Below are 20,471 nucleotides of genomic sequence, written 5' to 3' on the forward strand. Positions count from 1 at the left end.
TGTGAACAGGTCGCAGGATGGGGCATGGGTGGGTGTAATAGTGGGGGTTGAGCCCGTTGCTCTGCTCACGGCCTGGGCATATGTTATGTTGTCATGTTGAGGTCCTTGCCGCAGGGGTGGGGGGCATGGGGTGGGCAGAAGGGGCATAGGTCTGATATTGGGGGCCTATATAGGGTGTGGCCAGGGTTTGCTTGGGGTGGTCTTGGCTGGTTGGGGGTGTGGCTGGTGATGCTGTAGTCTCTTGGCATGGGTTCTCTCTGTGCAGGTTCTTCAGTAAGGGGTCTTGCAGGTCTGGTAGGGTGTCTTTCTGGCTTGGGCGGGGTGTCCGTTGCTCTGTTGCTCCTGTGTGCGGTGCTGGATCTACTGTTGATGGTGAAGTCCTTCATGGTCCTGGCAAAAGTTAGGTTTGCTGCCTTGTAGAGGTGGACCTGGTTGTAAAGGTGGTTCAAGTCCAGGGTGGAGTGGTGGACCAGGTCAACATTAGGTTTTGAGGCACAGTCTCGCGAAATGCTTGCATTCACCTGCTGCATGGTGGCAGGGTGAAAGTCTTTTCACGGTAGCAGGGTGGAGATAACCACTTGTGCGTTGGGGAAAGTGGAAGAAGCTTTTTCAATCACTACCTTGAGTGTTGTGGCCATCCTTTCCTGCTGGGCCCTCAGGTCATTTGTGCCCATGTGAATTATGATGTTGCTCGGGGACCCTAGTCTGTACTCTGGCAGCAGCTCCAGGGCATGTTTAGTCACTTTGTGTTTGGGAAAAAGTTTATCCTCTTGAATGTATTTGCCATTTGAGTCAATGAAGAGCAAAATCTCTGGCTTTTGTGTGTCCTCAGTGGATGTGTGGGGGTTGTCAAGAGGGCTATCAAGGGAGCTGACAGGGGGGCTGTTAGGTGGGGTTGGGGTCTGTTAAAATCAAATGTCATTGGTCACATACACATGCTTAGCAGATGTTATTGCGGGTGTAGCGAAATGCTTGTGTTTCTAGCTCCAATAGTGCAGCAATATCAAACACTTTCCCAACAATACACACAATACACACGAATCTGAAGAAAAGGAATATATAAATAAGAATATATAAATATTTGGACAAGCAATGTCAGAGCGGCATAGACTAAGATACAGTAGAAAATAATATAATACAGTATATACATATGAGACGAGTAAATGCAAAATATGTAAACATTATGAAAGTTACTAGTGTTCCATTATTAAAGTGACCAATGTATATAGGGCAGTAGCCTCTAATGTGCTGGTGATGGATATTTAACGGTCTGATGGCCTTGAGATGGAAGCTGTTTTTCAGTCTCTCGGTCCAAGCTTTGATAAACCTGTACTGACCTCACCTTCTGGATGATAACAGGGTGAACAGGCAATGGTTTGGGTGGTTGTTGTCCTTGATGATCTTTTTGTGACATTGGGTGCTGTAGGTGTCCTGGAAGGAAGGTAGTTTGCCTCCGGTGATGCGTTGGACAGACCACACAACCTTCTGGACGGCCCTGTGGTTGCGGGCAGTACGTTGCCGTACCAGGTGGTGATACAGCCCAACAGGATGCTTTCAATTGTGGATCTTTAAAAGTTCATGAGGGTTTTATATGCCAAGCCAACTTTCTTCAGCTTCCTGAGGTTGAAGAGGAGGTGTTGCGCCTTCTGAACCACACTGTCTGTGTGGGTGGACCATTTCAGTTTGTCTGTGATGCGTTCGCTGAGAAACTTTAAGCTTTTCACCTTGTCTACTGCTGTCCCTTCGATGTGGATATGGGAGTGCTGTTCCCTGAAGTCCACAATCAGCTCCTTTGTTTGTTTGTTTTTACGTTGAGTGAGAGGTTATTTTCCTGGTACCACACTCCCAGGGCCCTCACCTCCTCCCTGTAGTCTGTCTCGTAATTGTTGGTAATCAGGCCTACTACTGTTGTGCAGTCTGCAAACTTTATGATTGAGTTGGAGGCGTGCATGGCCACTCAGTCATGGGTGAACAGGGAGTACAGGAGGGGGCTTAGCACGCACCGCTCTGGGGCACCAGTGTTGAGGATCAGTGAAGTGGAGGTGTTGTTTCCTACTTTCACCATCTTCGGGCGGCCCGTCAGGAAGTCCAGGACCCAGTTGCACAGGGCGGGGTTCAAACCCAGGTCCTCAAGCTTAATGATGAACTTGGAGGGTACTATTGTGTTGAATGTTGAGCTGTAGTCAATGAACAGCATTCTTAGTTTGTTAGAAGTGTTTTCTTGATAGTCTTCGGTAGTAATAGTCCATTCAGGTAAGTTTGTCCAAAATCATGGTTTTAGGTATGAAATTTTTGATTTGAAGATTTGGTTTGAAGGTTTTGATGTGGAGGTTAGTATCCTGTGTAAATCCTTGCCAAGGTTTTCAAGTTTATCTGCATTTATCCAACTCCAATTCTATCTTTTTGCAGAAAATCTCAGAAGCCCATGAGCTCACTACCCCCACCCCCTCTCTCTATTTCTGCACCCCTCTCTCTCTGTCTGTCAGTATCTCCCTCTCGCTGCCTCTCTCCCTCCTGCTGGTATTTGTCAGTGCTATTATCCTGTCTCATTACTTCAGCTGAGAGTATTGCAGCCTTTTTCCTCAGGCTGTCATCACACAAGAGCTCAGAGGCGTCTCAGAGACACAGCCTGCACACAGCCTGCAGCCCTACAGCCGTCCTCCCCTCCACCCTCCACAGGGCCCTCTGGTAAGGGAGGATCGACAGAATGAAATGGAAGGAGAGAGAGAGAGAAGCCCTACCTGCTCTCAGTTAGCGCTTTGATGTTTGAAGCATGTGTCATTCCCAGCATCCCAAATGCTCTCACGTTGTTACCGAAAGTATTAGCAGATTATTGACCCGTGTCAGCGATAGCATTGGGTATCATCACGAGTTAGCGAAAACATTGGGTATCATGCATAAGTGACAGTTTAACACTAATATTAACTGTATTACACTAGCAGCGCAATCAGTAGTTCATGGATATAGGGCTATTAGATAGCCTTCTAATGCCCTCACAGCTCTGCTGCTGGTATCCCCCAGAGGGTTTATTTCCATCCCCTTTATGAGTCTTGAATAGAGTGATGTTAACATGCCCTTTATATATCCTCTATCTCTCTGTGTACTGTTTTCCTGATCCCTGCAGTCGGGGCCAGCCCTAGCCTTTTTGGGGCCCTAAGCGAGATTTGGTTGGGGCCCTCGCGTGAAAAATGGTTTAGTGGCCTTCCTCTTGATGACGAGAGAGAAATATTTACATGTTAACGTTAATTTCCTGCAATTCTACACATTTTGCCATGGGGAGTACAGAAAATATTGCACTTCTAAAGCAAGCTTTCTGTAATTCTACACATTTTGCCATGGGGCGGAGAGAAATTAAGGAATTTTATTTAAAATAAATCATGCAATTCTAAACATTTTGCCAAGACTTATGCCATATTAATGATATCTGATTGAGAGTGATTAACAAAATCAATGGGGGCCACCTGGATGTCAGGGCCCCTGGGCACATTTTAGATAGCTGGCTAGTGTCACGCCTTGGTCTTAGTATTTTGTGTTTTAGTTAATTAGTTGGTCAGGCCAGGGTGTGACATGGGTTTATTGTTTGTTGTAATTCTTAGTGGGGTTTTTTAGTTATTGGGATTGTTTCTGATTAGGGGTGTGTGTTGCATAGGTTTGGCTGCCTGAGGCGGTTCTCAATCAGAGTCAGGTGATTCTCGTTGTCTCTGATTGGGAACCGTATTTAGGTAGCCTGGGTTTCACTTTGTATTTTGTGGGTGATTGTTCCTGTCTCTGTGTTAGTGTTCACCAGACAGGCTGTATAGGTTTTTCACGTTCCGTTTGTTGTTTTTGTTATTTCATGTATCGTCATTTGTCTATTAAAAACATGAGTAACCAACACGCTGCATTTCGGTCCGACTCTCTTTCGACAAACGAAGAACGCCGTTACAGAATCACCCACCACACACGGACCGAGCAGCGTGTCAACAGGCAGGAGCAGCCCAAAGAGGAGCTGCGTATTAAGGATTTCTGGACATGGGAGGAAATCCTTGACGGGAGAGGACCCTGGGCTAAACCAGGGGAGTGTAGCCGCCCAAAGGTGCAGCAGGAGAAGAGGAAACAGGAGCAGCCAGAGCTGCCAGTCTGCATGGAGCAGCCAGAGTTGCCAGTCTGCATGGAGCAGCTAGAGCTGCCAGTCTGCATGGGGCAGCCAGAGCTGTCAGTCTGCTTGGAGCAGCCAGAGCTGTCAGTCTGCATGGAGCAGCTAAAGCTGCCAGTCTGTATGGAGCAGCTAGTGTTGCCAGTCTGCATGGAGCAGCTAGAGCTGCCAGTCTGCATGGAGCAGCTAGAGCTGCCAGTCTGCATGGAGCAGCCAGAGCTGCCAGTCTGCATGGAGCAGCCAGAGTTGCCAGTCTGCATGGAGCAGCTAGAGCTACCAGTCTGCAGGCGGCAGCCAGAGCTGTCAGTCTGCTTGGAGCAGCTAGAGCTGCCAGTCTGTATGGAGCAGCCAGTGTTGCCAGTCTGCATGGAGCAGCTAGAGCTGCCAGTCTGCATGGAGCAGCCAGAGCTGTCAGCTTGGAGCAGCCAGAGTTGCCAGTCTGCATGGAGTTGCCAGTCTGCATGGAGTTGCCAGTCTGCAAGGAGCTGCCAGTCTGCAAGGAGCTGCCAGTCTGCAAGGAGCTGCCAGTCGGCAAGGAGCTGCCAAAGCTGTTAGTCATCATGGAACAGCCAGAGCTGTCAGTCTGCAAGAAGCCGCCAGAGCTGTCAATCTGTATGGAGCAGCCAGAGCCGCCAGTCAGCATGGAGCAGCCAGAGCCGCCAGTCAGCATGGAGCAGCCAGAGTCGTCAGTCAGCATGAAGCAACCAGATCTGCCAGTCAGCCAGACTCTTCCAGATCTGCCATTCAGCCAGACTCTTCCAGATCTGCCATTCAGCCAGACTCTTCCAGATCTGCTAGTCAGCCAGACTCTTCCAGATCTGCCAGTCAGCCAGACTCTTCCAGATCTGCCAGTCAGCCAGACTCTTCCAGATCTGCCAGTCAGCCAGACTCTTCCAGATCTGCCATTCAGCCAGACTCTTCCAGATCTGCTAGTCAGCCAGACTCTTCCAGATCTGCCAGTCAGCCACTCTTCCAGATCTGCCAGCCAGCCAGACTCTTCCAGATCTGAGGCGGTTCTCAATCAGAGTCAGGTGATTCTCGTTGTCTCTGATTGGGAACCGTATTTAGGTAGCCTGGGTTTCACTTTGTATTTCGTGGGTGATTGTTCCTGTCTCTGTGTTAGTGTTCACCAGACAGGCTGTATAGGTTTTTCACGTTCCGTTTGGTGTTTTTGTTATTTCATGTATCGTCATTTGTCTATTAAAAACATGAGTAACCAACACGCTGCATTTCGGTCCGACTCTCTTTCGACAAACGAAGAACGCCGTTACAGCTAGACTAACTTTCCAATTAAAAAATGGTTAGCGTACATGGCTTATTGAGTGACTGTCACTGATGCACAACCACATTTCGAAATTGCACCTACTGTCACGTCCTGACCTTAGTTCCTTTTTTATGTCTCTATTTTAGTTTGGTGAGTTGGGGTGGGCATTCTATGTTTTGTTCTGTGTGTTAGATTTCTATGTGTTTGGCCTGGTATTGTTCCCAATCAGAGGCAGCTGTCAATCGTTGCCTCTGATTGAGAACCATACTTAGGCAGCCTGTGTTCCCACTATGGGTTGTGGGTAGTTGTTTTCTGTTTTATGTGTTTTGCACCTTGCAGAACTGTTCGTTTGTCGGCAAGCTCATATTTTCTCATGCAAATTAGTTTTGTGGCAAACTGTTGAAGTAAATTTCTTGTGAACTTCTGGAAAACAATTCTGGGAAACTTGTGTCGAACATTCTACTGTTTGCCGCAAATTTGAAGCAAGCTCATATTTTCACTGTAATGGCGTTCTTCTTTTGTTGAAAGAGAGTCGGACCGAAATGCAGCGTGTAAGTTACTCATGTTTAATAGTGAAGACAAACGAACGAACTATACATGAACAACTAATAAATACAAAACAACAAACAGAACGTGAAACCAATTACAGCCTGACTGGTGCACACTACACAGAGACAGGAACAATCACCCACGAAATGCAAAGCGAAAACCAGGCTACCTATATACGGTTCCCAATCAGAGACAACGAGAATCACCTGACTCTGATTGAGAACCGCCTCAGGCAGCCAAACCTATTAAACACACACACCCCTATAATCAGCTACAATCCCAACTACTACAAACCCCAATATGAAACCACAATACATAATAAACCCATGTCACACCCTGGTCTGACTAACTAATAAACTAAAACACAAAATACTAAGACCAAGGCGTGACATTCACTTGCAAATTAGTTGTGGCAAATTGAGGTACATTTGATACTACATGTAGTAAATATACTAAACCACATGTATGCCATCGTCTTTAACAGATACAAGTAAATCCAATACATTTTGAAATCATCAGCATGGTAATGAAGAAAATCGCAAAGACTTGATATTTCCCAAATTAATTGTTTAATATTTTTTTGTAGCAACAATAAAAAACTATGGGGATTTTGACCATAGGATGTTTAAAGGGAATCTATATAATTATTTACATGAGCCAAGTAATAACTGAGCAATAGATTAACCATTGGTCGTTTAAAAGATAATTTACAACATTTTAATAATTAAAACAAATGATTATAAGGATATGGACTAATGACTCATTACTTAATAACTGTATTTCATTCATAGAGCACTTTTCACAATCCCCAAAATGTTACATTGGTATTTAAAATAAATTGCTCTGATAGAATGAAAGCATATCAGAACGCGCTTCAGTAGTTGAATGGAAGGCAAATTAGCCACATGCCATACTGTTGGCAAAATACAGGCACAAATGAATTAAAAAACTGCAAATAAAAGTCAATTTAACAGAGCTATAAATAGTGGCTTAGATATTAGCATTGGAATGAGACACACATGGCTCATCCATCCATTGATCTATTCATTCACAGGAACACATCTCACTACATACAAGAGCAAATACTTATTCACCATTGTTCAGTGGAAAAAAGACATGCTCGCAACAGTCTTACTAAGGGGGATTCTGTTCCCGGCAGCTGATACACCATGGTCTGTAGGAATTCTCATGCTGGGGAACAGTGGGAAAGTTGATATCAAACACATAATAGGACAACCAGTGCCTCAAGCAGTGTACCTTGCTCCAATGCCGGTCTACTAATGACTGTAAACACCTCTGAGCAGTTCCTAAGAGCCAACCCAATCTCGACCTCTGCCTGGTGCAAGTACTCAACCATGTTGGTCCCAACCTGTTAGCGAAATCATTTTATTTTAGAATATGAGGACTTGTGCAAAGCATGGAGGAACACTGACAATGCCAACACACCATTTATTTTGTTGATTTTTATAGCCATTTATATCAATCAACACAATCAATCAAATTCCTGGTTGATGCCTACATCTTCCATTCATTTGGGGCTGGGGATCATAGGTTTACTTACACAACAATAAATATGTTTCTAGCAAACCGTTTCATGCGGATGAATGTTTGTTAATTTGACATGGTGGGATCTTTTTGTGATTTAAAAAATGTATTATACGATATTGATATAAAAACCATCATATCGGAGTAAACATGGAGATATGCAATGATATGTTCTGTTGGCTTCCCACTACGACGCGGGAAGCATGCAGTTTATTAGGCTACAGATTAAATTGGGGCTCCCTATTGGCGCAGCGGTCTAAGGCACTGTATCTCAATGCAAGTGGCATCACTACAGTCCCTTGTTCAAATCTAGGTTGTATCACATCTGGCTGTAATTGAGAGTCCCGCAGGGCAGTGCACAATTGGCCCAGTGTCTTCCGGGGTTGGCCGTTATTGTAAATAAGAATTTGTTCTTAACTGACTTGCCTCTAGTTAAATAAAGGTTACATAAAAAATATATACACTACTGTTCAAAAGTTTGGGGTCACTTAGAAATGTCCTTGTTTTTAAAGAAAAGCATATATTTTGTCCATTAAAATAACATCAAATTGATCAGAAATACAGTGTAGACATTGTTAATGTTGTAAATGACTATTGTAGCTGGAAATGGCTGATTTTTTATGGAATATCTACAAAGGCTACAGAGGCCCATTATCAGAAACCATCACTCCTGTGTTCCAATGGCACGTTGTGTTATTTAATCTAAGTTTATCATTTTAAAAGGATAATTGATCATTAGAAAACCCTTTTGCAATTATGTTAGCACAGCTGAAAACTGTTGTCCTGATTAAAGAAGCAATAAAACTGTCCTTCTTTAGTTGAGTATCTGGAGCAGCAGCATTTGTGGGTTTGATTACAAAAATGGCCAGAAACAAAGAACTTTCTTCTGAAACTCATCAGACTATTCTTGTTCTGAGAAATGAAGGCTATTCCATGTGAGAAATTGCCAAGAAACTGAAGATCTTGTACAACGCCGTGTCCTACTCCTTTCACAGAACAGTGCAAACTGGCGCTAACCAGAATAGAAAGAGGAGTGGGAGGCCCCGGTTCACAACTGAGCAAGAGGACAAGTACATTAGAGCGCCTAGTTTGAGAAACAGATGTCTCACAAGTCCTCAGCTAGCAGCTTCATTAAATAGTACCCGCAAAACACCAGTCTCAACGTAAACAGTGAAGAGGCAACTCCGGGATGCTGGCCTTCAAGGCAGAGTTCCTCTGTCCAGTTCTGTGTTCTTTTGCCCATCTTAATCTTTTATTTTTATTGGCTAGTCTGAGATATGGCTTTTTCATTGCAACGCAACTCTTTCTAGAAGACCAGCATCCCGGAGTTGCCTCTTCACGGTTGACGTTGAGACTGGTGTTGAATGTGCGAGCTTTTGGCTAGAGGTCATGTTCCATGACCAGGGTATTACTATGTAACGCAATAGTTTGTGACAAAACCAACAGTAGAGAAAATGCGATAGAAACCAATTTAACTTGTTTGTTTTTTTATTCCGTACATTTAACAGCAAAAGTTAGTTTTATGTGCACTTCATCATCACACAGCCTTTTATTCGCAAAAAGTCAGTTTGCTGCAAACATCTCCGTTGGGAAAATGCACATATTGTTTTATGCAGATTTTAGAATATTCTCATGAAAATCTGTCGCCGATTGGATGGAAACTAATGGAATCTAATGTCTTGGTGTGTGCAGTTATGTTTAACATATTTTGGAACGCTGTTCCTTTCATTCAAGGTTCACAAAATACCATCATCTAAAATCCCCTATCCACTATTTAAGTCAGTGAAGGACTTTCTGTTCTCTTTGCAGATGGGTCTTCCTGTCTTCCTGTCTATCTTTGTTGTCAGGGGTAACTTGGTGCGTGAGGGAAGAATCAGGCGCAGAGAGCATATAGTTCCACAGGAAGACGTGCACTTTTAATAGCGCACAGAAAAGAATGCCCAACAAAACAGGGCGAAGAAAATGTGGACCAACCCAACACAACAGGGTACCAGGTCCAGAGCACGAACACCAACAAAACATACACACGTAACATATGAGTAATCCCGCACGAAACAAGGGCGGGTAAACATACTATAAATAAGGAAGCCAATCAAGCACACAAATAGACAGGTGCAACTAATAAGACAAAACAAACAGACAACGAAAAAGGGATCAGTGGCGGCTAGTAGGAAGGTGAGGACGACCGCCGAGCACCGCCTGAACAGGCAGGGGAGACAACTTCGGTGGAAGTCGTGACATTTGTAGACTGGTGTTGGGAGGACCACTGGCAGAAGGCTTAAAGTGACGTCTTCTTGTGTATCTGGAAAGAATTTATTGTTTCAGGCTAAAAATGAATGAGCATCTGAGTCACCACCAGCAAGATCATTTCAAACTATACATGCACTTCCAAGAGAAGACCTTGGGTATTCTTCTGTCTTGACTGGTAAAGTTTTTATACAGTATTTCAACACATTTTTTTGTTGGTTTTGGGTCCCCCCTAGCGGCAGGGGCCCTAAGCAATCGCTTATGTCGCTTATGCCTGGAGCTGGCCCTGCCTGTAGTTCTCTTCTCTGAATTCAAGATTTCCTCCATTGGTCATTATCGTATCTCTTTGTTTAATTCCTGATTCCTCCCTCCAGCCTCCCATACCTCTCATTCCTGCTGCTCAGCCCAAAATCCCCCGACATCCTAGTTACCCTCTTGTTATTTATTCTCTCCGTTTGCCAGAGGAGTGAATCATGAATCTTCCCCTTCTTCTCTTCTCCTCCTAGCGTGAGCTGTGGTTATGGCCAGATGTTGTTGCAGAAACATACCATCCATCAGTGTGTTGGGGGAGTCGCTGTAGGATAGGGGTGAGACAGAGACAGTGACCCAGCAAAGATTTATCAGGGTTAAAATGATCCACTATTATAGTACAGGACACTGCCGCAGAGGACAGGACAGCAACAGTACAGGACAGAGACAGGCAGTTACCCAAAATAGATCCAAAGGGGTTAGGAGTACGCTGCTTAATATCACTCTACAATCACTTAGTCAGGCCAAATGTGTCAGACTCTCCTTCAATTGCTATGTTATCCTCTCAATATCCATCTAGCTCGTTTTTCTCTGTAACTGCCAATCTCCTTTCATTTCCTCTTGAAGTTATTAAACTCTGGTATAAATCAGATGAAACTCTAGCATGTTTAGAAGATGAACTGAGGCATTTATCATGTCTGTAGACTGTCGTCTGGGAGAAGTCTGTAGACTGTCGTCTGGGAGAAGTCTGTAGACTGTTGTCTGGGAGAAGTCTGTAGACTGTTGTCTGGGAGAAGTCTGTAGACTGTCGTCTGGGAGAAAGAAAGAGAAAGAGAGAGGCTGCCAGATGGATGCTGACAGGCAGAGCAGAGAGAGGTGGAGAGATGGAGGGTGTGTGGGTGGATTTGTGAGTAGTAAGCAATGAGTGTGCTGTGTGATGCCAGACAGACAGACAGACTCTCAGGAACGGAGCACTTGTCCTTTTCATTCGACAACAACTTGTACACGCTGCTGCATAATGTTTATAGGGCAGATTTCCCAGCTGGTTTCTCTGGGTTTGAGGGAAGGCAATTCTGCACTTTATTTGACAATTTGTCCTCTGTTTATTAGCCCGTTGTTTACCAATCTACTCTCTTCATGTGGAAAGCCTTGATGACACACAGGGAGGGAACGGGATGGTTGGTTCTCGTTGTGATGGAAATGTGGTTACATAAAGACCAGAACACAGAGAGAGAAAGATATGAAGGAAGTAAACAGAGAGAGAATGGAAGAAGGGCCTGATGAGGACAGATTCTAGGAAGTCTCTTATAGAGAAGGCAAACAAAGTGAGACATTTCAAATCCTCCTGTAAACACATTAGGGATGGCTTTGTGTTGTGGAGCAGAGATAGAGAAACATTCATCAGAATGCTGTTACCCCGGCACATCCATAAATGTATGAGGCTCACTGGGTGTCAGTTTCCATTGGCAGCTTTCTGAGCCCCCTATGCAGGAGAGAGAGAGAGAGAGAGAGAGAGAGAGAGAGAGAGAGAGAGAGAGAGAGAGAGAGAGAGAGAGAGAGATGCATAGAGGGAGGGAGGGATGCATAGGAGTTTCTCCTTCCATGTCAACAGAATGCCTGATCACTCACTTCACAGCTCCATGTGATGTGTTCTAAGTACTTCACTATCATTGCATACTCTTTATGGCCATGAAAAAACCTGATTGATGCAACACATAACTCCATGTTCAGTGGTTCAATTTTTTAGTGGTTCAGTGAAAGTGAAGCAGATCCCAGAGAATCCCTCACCATGAAGTGTATATTATGACCTTTTGCCTATGTGATGTGTTCAGGACTACAACAGTGTGGTGATGTTGGCTAGTTTGTAGGTAGTCTGTAGTTTGTCCCTGTGTCTTCTGCCACTGCCTCCTCTCCAGCACTCCAAAACATAAAGATGGATGGTGGAAGTCTTCATCTGATTGGTAGCAAATGACCAACTCCTCCTTCAGCTCACCTCCTCTGAGAAACATGTTTAGTTTATCAGGAATTCATTTTCATGTTTTGTGGTTTGAGAGTTGAGCCCTGTGTGTCTTAGTGTAGAATGGAGACTCACTGGCAAAGAGAAGGTTGCCATTTTCCATCTTCAGACTTTATTTTTTCTGACAGCAACAAAGTCTAGCAAAACAAGTGTAAACCTAGAGAATTTATGCATTTTTCATGAGAACAGGGCTTGTCTCTCCCAGACCCTGTTCAGTATTATAAATAACACACGTCCAGTTAGAGAAGTGGAAATCTCTGATATATTAGGCTCGGAACACAATTGAATTAGTTTATTGTTTCCTTATTGCTTTATTCTCTGGAAGACACTACCCATCTGTGGGAGGAATAGAACTGCTTTTCGGAAGGGACTGTCTGTTTGGAGTTTTTGGACATATTGGCTCATTGTTATTTTGAAGCCTGTAGTCACTTTAGATAATAGACTTATATGAAGAGTGTGTGGTAAGTTCATAACTAATGGTAGTCACTTTAGATAATAGACTTCTATGAAGAGTGTGTGGTAAGTTCATAACTAATGGTAGTCACTTTACATACTAGACTTCTATGAAGAGTGTGTGGTAAGTTCATAACTAATGGTAGTCACTTTAGATAATAGACTTCTATGAAGAGTGTGTGGTAAGTTCATAACTAATGGTAGTCACTTTAGATACTAGACTTCTATGAAGAGTGTGTGGTAAGTTCATAACTAATGGTAGTCACTTTAGATAATAGACTTATATGAAGAGTGTGTGGTAAGTTCATAACTAATGGTAGTCACTTTAGATAATAGACTTCTATGAAGAGTGTGTGGTAAGTTCATAACTAATGGTAGTCACTTTAGATAATAGACTTATATGAAGAGTGTGCGGTAAGTTCATAACTAATGGTAGTCACTTTAGATAATAGACTTCTATGAAAAGTGTGTGGTAAGTTCATAACTAATGGTAGTCACTTTAGATAATAGACTTATATGAAGAGTGTGTGGTAAGTTCATAACTAATGGTAGTCACTTTAGATACTAGACTTCTATGAAGAGTGTGTGGTAAGTTCATAACTAATGGTAGTCACTTTAGATAATATACTTATATGAAGAGTGTGCGGTAAGTTCATAACTAATGGTAGTCACTTTAGATAATAGACTCCTATGAAGAGTGTGTGGTAAGTTCATAACTAATGGTAGTCACTTTAGATAATAGACTTATATGAAGAGTGTGTGGTAAGTTCATAACTAATGGTAGTCACTTTAGATAATAGACTTATATGAAGAGTGTGCGGTAAGTTCATAACTAATGGTAGTCACTTTAGATACTAGACTTCTATGAAGAGTGTGTGGTAAGTTCATAACTAATGGTAGTCACTTTAGATAATAGACTTATATGAAGAGTGTGTGGTAAGTTCATAACTAATGGTAGTCACTTTAGATAATAGACTTCCATGAAGAGTGTGTGGTAAGTTCATAACTAATGGTAGTCACTTTAGATTGTAGACTTCTATGAAGAGTGTGTGGTGGGTTCATAACTAATGGTAGTCACTTTAGATACTAGACTTCTATGAAGAGTGTGTGGTAAGTTCATAACTAATGGTAGTCACTTTAGATAATAGACTTATATGAAGAGTGTGCGGTAAGTTCATAACTAATGGTAGTCACTTTAGATAATAGACTTATATGAAGAGTGTGTGGTAAGTTCATAACTAATGGTAGTCACTTTAGATAATAGACTTATATGAAGAGTGTGCGGTAAGTTCATAACTAATGGTAGTCACTTTAGATACTAGACTTCTATGAAGAGTGTGTGGTAAGTTCATAACTAATGGTAGTCACTTTAGATAATAGACTTATATGAAGAGTGTGTGGTAAGTTCATAACTAATGGTAGTCACTTTAGATAATAGACTTCCATGAAGAGTGTGTGGTAAGTTCATAACTAATGGTAGTCACTTTCGATACTAGACTTATATAAAGAGTGTGTGGTGGGTTCATAACTAATGGTAGTCACTTTAGATACTAGACTTCTATGAAGTGTGTGGTGGGTTCATAACTCACAGGGGTCTTTGTGTGTTTAATTCTATCTTGGTTCCTCTCAGGACAGAAATATCCTGGGACAGAAATTAAACTGCTAAATTAGAAAAGAGACCAGAAAAGAGGTTCAGAAACTGTTATTGGTTCTGAGATGCTCCCTAGTGTCCCCACTGTCTGAACAGAGAGACACAGAACTCTGGAGTATTGGAAAATATACATATTATCCAAAACCATTATCCATGTGTCAGGATTTGGCCAGGGTTGTTCCGGGTTTTGGTCAGTAGATGCCCCCATTGTGCTTTTTGTCCCTATGTTTTTCCCTTGATCCCCATTATTATTTGCACCTGTGTCTCGTTTCCCCTGATTGTATTTAAACCCTTTGTTTCCCTCAGTTCTGTGCTCTGTGTTTGTATGTTAGCACCCTGCCCTAGTGTTCTGTGCGCTCTTGTCGATTCCGGGTGACGTTCTTGTGGTATTCTGTTTTTTGTTTTTGTTTATTTTTGGTGAGTTTCTTTTGAGGTCTTTTTGTGTTTTACCTACCACCTTTTGGATTTGCCATTTTTTGTATTTTAGGATTTTTTCTTTATTAAATACACCGTCTTAAGTACTGCTGTGTCTGCCTCATCTTCTGGGTTCTGCTGTCTATTCGTGGCTCAGTTGGTTAAGTGACTGTTTCTCACTCCGGAGACCCAGGTTCAAAACCGGGTCCTGACACCATGTTTCTTTTATGTTCTTCAGTGAGTGAACTCTGGACTATGAAAAGGGAACTGTATGTTTTCATTCCTTTAATTTCATGTGTTGAACTCCTGACTGTTAAAAATAGGGAACACATGGTTTCTTCAGGTTTAATAGAATTGTATTTCTCTCGTCTTTGGGAGGTCTTTTCTTTGTCTTCAGTTAACAGACATCTGAACTGTTTTGAAAAGGAAACACTGTGGATTCTCAATCTTCTCTTCACATACTGCAGGATATCCTCTGTATCTGTCTGAATGTTCTGTACATAGTGTACTGTAGTCAGTAAAATGCAGGACTTTGATGAGTGTTTGTATACTGCAGTTATAATAGTAAAACTCATGTGTCTGTTGCACATTGTGGTTTATAGATCTATGGTCTATCTGGTTTAACATGTCTGCTTTTTGTGGTTTATAGATCTATGGTCTATCTGGTTTAACATGTCTGCTTGTTGTGGTTTATAGATCTATGGTCTATCTGGTTTAACATGTCTGCTTGTTGTGGTTTATAGATCTATGGTCTATCTGGTTTAACATGTCTGCTTGTTGTGGTTTATAGATCTATGGTCTATCTGGTTTAACATGTCGGCTTGTTGTGGTTTATAGATCTATGGTCTATCTGGTTTAACATGTCGGCTTGTTGTGGTTTATAGATCTATGGTCTATCTGGTTTAACATGTCTGCTTGTTGTGGTTTATAGATCTATGGTCTATCTGGTTTAACATGTCTGCTTGTTGTGGTTTATAGATCTATGGTCTATCTGGTTTAACATGTCTGCTTGTTGTGGTTTATAGATCTATGGTCCATCTGGTTTACCATGTCTGCTTGTTGTGGTTTATAGATCTATGGTCCATCTGGTTGAACATGGCTGCTTGTTGTGTTTCTGTTGTGGTTTATAGATCTATGGTCCATCTGGTTGAACATGGCTGCTTGTTGTGTTTCTGTTGTGTTTCAGGACTGAACCCGTTGTCCTTTGACCCATGCTCCAATAACGAACCCCTGCAGTTCAGCAACTCAAACGTGCCGCTGGTGTCAGACAGTCCCCTGGAGAACGGAGCTGAGAAGAGCATTAAGAGGAAGAGACCCAGCCTGCCCCCAGGTACTATAGTACTGTCATATTACTGCGGTATATAAGAAGTACATAACACTACACAGCTCTGTCTCCAGGTACTATAGTACTGTCATATTACTGTGGTATATAAGAAGTACAAAACACTACACAGTTCTGCCTCCAGGTACTATAGTACTGTCATATTACTGCAGTATATAAGAAGTACATAACACTACACAGCTCTGCCCCCAGGTACTATAGTACTGTCATATTACTGCTGTATATAAGAAGTACATAATGCTACACAGCTCTGCCTCCAGGTACTATAGTACTGTCATATTCCTGTGGTATATAAGAGGTACATAACACTACACAGCTCTGCCTCCAGGTGCAATAAAACAAGGTGTACATCAGTGGTACCTACTACGCATTGGGCACTGAGTGTAATTTAAAGTGAGGTCGAAACTTGGTAAGAGCTCTCTCATGTTTTCCATCCTGAGGGCCTTATTGTTAGTTAGTCATGTGTAAGTCAGGGCCGTCTGTCTAAAGCTGCAGGTTTCCTGTCCACTGTCATTGCAGCTCTCACACCTTAGCTTGGCTGTTTCCATGCCTACATTTTGTCTCTGTGACCCTCAGGATGACAAATCAGAACAAGATTACTGAATGTAAGTACATTATTTACCTTCTGAGGTGGATGTATCAAATGAGTTGCCATGATATCTTTTTTCTGTAATATACTGAATACTGTAAATTGGACACTGCAGATAGGTTAACAATAACTTAAGCTTTCTGCCCATTTAAGACATCTCTATGTCCAGGAAAGTTGGCTGTTGTTTACAATGTCATTCTAGTCACAATATTGCATATTAGGCAACAACTGTCCCTGTTTAGGGACACCGATCCCGTGGAAGTTTTTAAGACAGAGAGGTGTTGCTGTATGTTTTCTGCTGTCTTGGTGTGTCACGCCCTGGTCTAAGTATTTTGTGTTTTCTTCATTTATTTGGTCAGGCCAGGGTGTGGCATGGGTTTTTGTATGTGGTGTGTTTTTGTATTGGGGTTTTTCCACATGTATTTGGATGATAGCTTAGTGGGGTGTTCTAGGTAAATCTATGGCTGTCTGAAGTGGTTCTCAATCAGAGGCAGGTGTTTATCGTTGTCTCTGATTGGGAACCACATTTAGGCAGCCATATTCTTTGAGTGTTTCGTGGGTGATTGTCCTTATGTCCTTTTCCTGTCTGTGTTCGGTGTTAGTTGACACCAGTATAGACTGTTTTCGGTTTTCTTGTTACATTTGTTGTTTTTTGTATTTTGATTCGTGTTTACTTTTGTTTATTAAACATGGATCGCAATCTACACGCCGCATTTTGGTCCGACTCTCCTTCGCAAAAAGAAAACCGTAACATGGTGACCTTAATTGGTCAGGATTAATTGTCAGTGTTAATGAACCACCCTTCCTAGTGAGTTTCAGTTCTCACTATTTAATATGTTCAATTTCATGTTATTGCTATGCGTCATTACCAACCCAAAACTAGACATCAGCTGTCAGCAGCTTACCGATCATTGTACCTGTACACAGTCAATCTGTAAATAGCACACCCAACTACCTCATCCCCATATTATTTATTTTGCTCTTTTGCACCCCAGTATCTCTACCTGCATAGGTTAGGGCCTCGGAGGGAGGTGGAGGAGGAGGCGGACATAAAGGTAATGGCAGACTGAACGAAGTTATGTAGAGCACCTCAAGATAAAACGTAATATTCAATATTGGCAAGATAGACTAAAATATTAGCACTACATAATCTGGTGGGTGATAACCTTCAATCTGGATAATAACACAAAACAAATCTTAAGACTAGAAACATTTATCGACAAATATTACGAAAACAAGCAACACCCAAACATGACGGAGAGTAAGACGGGAACCGATTTCAAAACGGAAACGTGACTCTTCTACAGACACAGACAATTTAATATTTTCACCACCGGGAATGGTAAAGGTCGAAACCGATCTGTTAAAATCAATAAATGACACTGGGTATACTTGAATTAGTTAGTAAGGATATAAAATAGTTGAAGGCAAGCCTCGATGAGTGATGAAAAAGCTGTGACATTGGAGAAGGAAACACACAAGCTAAAAGGGACAGTCAATAAGATTGAAACCGAAATGAAATTAAAAAGGAGAACACCATTCTGAGGGAAGCCTTACTGGACATACAAACTAGATCAATGAGAGAGAATCTGGTACTTACAGGTATCCAGGAGAAAGAAGGGGAAGTTCCTGAATCTGTAGTTAGAGTTCCTCCTTACAGCGCTTCAGATCCAGAGTCAGAAGTTATGGACAAAATCCATCTTGAACGTGTACACCGCTTAGGACAGAGAGGCCAAAGGTATGACCGCCCAATCGTTGCCAAATTTGCTTCATTTAAAGATAAAATAATGGTTAAAAGCCTGGGTAAAAGACTTGCTGGGACCAAAATTGGCATGAATGATCAGTTTCCGAAGGAAATTGTAGAATAGCGCAAAGTTCTGTATCCAATTTTCAAAGAAAATAGATTATAAGCGAAACGAGTAGCTCTCGTCGTTGATAAACTATATATTGATAACCAGTTGTTCAGAGACACAAAGACTACTCCATGGTTGTTTTAAAAATTACAAAGTTCTCATAGATGAGGAAAATAAACACAATTCTAGCCCGGTTATGGATTGTACTAATACAATAAAAAATATAGCTTTTCTATATATCTTCACACATAACTAATTGAACACACAAGCACTAATTCAACATAGTGAAGATAAAAACTAAGTAAACAGAAGGCACAGTATGTGTGGATGGTGTGGTGTGTGTTTATTTTTATTTGTAAGGTTTGGAAAGTTGAGTGACTGAGTAATGAAATAGTTGCATATCCCTGAGCCAATGTATTGCTGTGGGCCGGGTTATGAGAGAGCTCTCAATGTTGTTCAGATGATGGATATACTTTTAGAATGAATTATACGTCTTATTTATTGTCCTATCATGGTGGAACAGTTTTAAAATAGATGATACATGGGGAACTACATTTTTTAAATACATTATATCTAATTATTCATTTATGATCCTATTTTAATGGTAAGGTCCATGACCCTATACCCTAGACAACCACCTGAATGATACTAAGGAGAAGTCCCTAACTGTTTTATGTGCATGCTGTAAGTGGTCTGTATGCAGCCATAATGATGGTCAGAGACCAAGAGCAGCACTGCCCCCTCAAGATTCTGACCCTGCCTGGCAGGGTTGGTCCTGCAAAGCCAAAGCCCCCTAAAGGGAGAGCATACTACACAAGGAATTTCTCAAAGCTGCTAATGAGAACCTTGATGACCTTGTACCTAGCCGGTGGGGATTCCGGTGGGGTGCCCCCACCCAGGCAGTGGCAGTGCTGGCAACACTATCTGCAGTAACCCATGGGGAGGGGGTCACACTCGGACATTCAGAGAGGGGGTATATTATTGTGACCCTAGTGGCACAGAATAAAGGTCTGACTGCATGGAGATGCTTGGGAATATGGTCAATACGGGTGACCGTATTGTGGGTGTTTCAGGAAAAAGGTCTACAATTGACCTCCATCATCTAGGATGTGACAATGGTAAATAAAATCTCTCAATTTTGCCTATTTTTTTGTGCGGTCTTGCAGGCCTTTTCATGCAGTTGCAACTGCAAGTGCATTTGTAAATCAAGACCTATCTTGAGTTGGGCTCTGGGGTGGTGCAATTGTAAGTGAGCTTATGGTGAGCTTATGGTTGTGTGGGGGTATGGGTTGAGTGTGTGTGGGTATATGTGTGTATCCCACAACTGTTGCGAAGGAGTAAAAGATGTTAGGGACAATAGAGGATAATCCACAGCTATAAATTGAGGTGAGGGCGATGGAAATGCATTTGGCAGTTAATCTACTTCAATTTGGTAAATGGCACTGTGTGCTCTTTTTAAAGGATGGATCCCAGTCGGTTATGGGTTATGGGATACAGGGGGTCGAGGGTGGTCTGCCGGGCATTGGGATGACAACCCAACTCGGGATGAGGAGGGCTTTTAGTGGGTGGAATAGTAGGGACCAATTGGAGGTCTACTTAGTAGAAATGCAAAGATCATGGTACAGCTATATAGACACTCAATCATCATGTTACTTTTTAATGGTACGTTTACAAACATATATTTGATAAAAATAATTGAAAGTTGTGTCTCATTATGATAGGTGGTGAAATAAGCATAGCCAGTTACAATTGTAATGGCCTAGCAGATAATAAGAAAAGACAATCAATATTTACCTGGCTAAAAGAGAAGGAATATAATATCTATTGTTTACAGGAAACCCATTCAACAGTTTTAGATGAAGATTTGTGGAAAAAGAACTGGGGGGGCGAAATATACTTCTATCAGGGGCAAAGAAATTCAAAAGGGATAATGGTTTTAATTAACAATCATTTTGATCCAAATGTGCAAATTGCCCAAACAGATCCTCAAGGTAGATGGATTATTTTAAATATGTTATTGGACAATAAACAGATATGGCTTATTAACTTATACGGTCCGAATAATGATGATCCAAGCTTCTTCTAAAATATATATAAGAATTTATCAACTCTACAAGCAACACTAGACTCTATTATTATGGTGGGAGATTTTAATACGGTCTT

General features: G+C 42.0%; 1 protein-coding gene across 1 annotated transcript in view; it reads left to right on the forward strand.

Annotated features, from left to right (window-relative positions):
• LOC135527258 (ecto-NOX disulfide-thiol exchanger 2-like) overlaps window positions 1-20,471 on the forward strand; it is a 236,064-nt gene that overhangs the window by 141,900 nt on the left and 73,693 nt on the right. Inside the window, exon 2 of the mRNA XM_064955855.1 lies at window positions 15,711-15,854. Coding sequence (XP_064811927.1) covers window positions 15,711-15,854 — 144 coding nt within the window. The remainder of the gene's footprint in view (window positions 1-15,710; window positions 15,855-20,471) is intronic.

This window comes from Oncorhynchus masou, chromosome 32 (genome assembly GCF_036934945.1).
Source record: "Oncorhynchus masou masou isolate Uvic2021 chromosome 32, UVic_Omas_1.1, whole genome shotgun sequence".
NCBI classification, from domain to species: domain Eukaryota; kingdom Metazoa; phylum Chordata; class Actinopteri; order Salmoniformes; family Salmonidae; genus Oncorhynchus; species Oncorhynchus masou.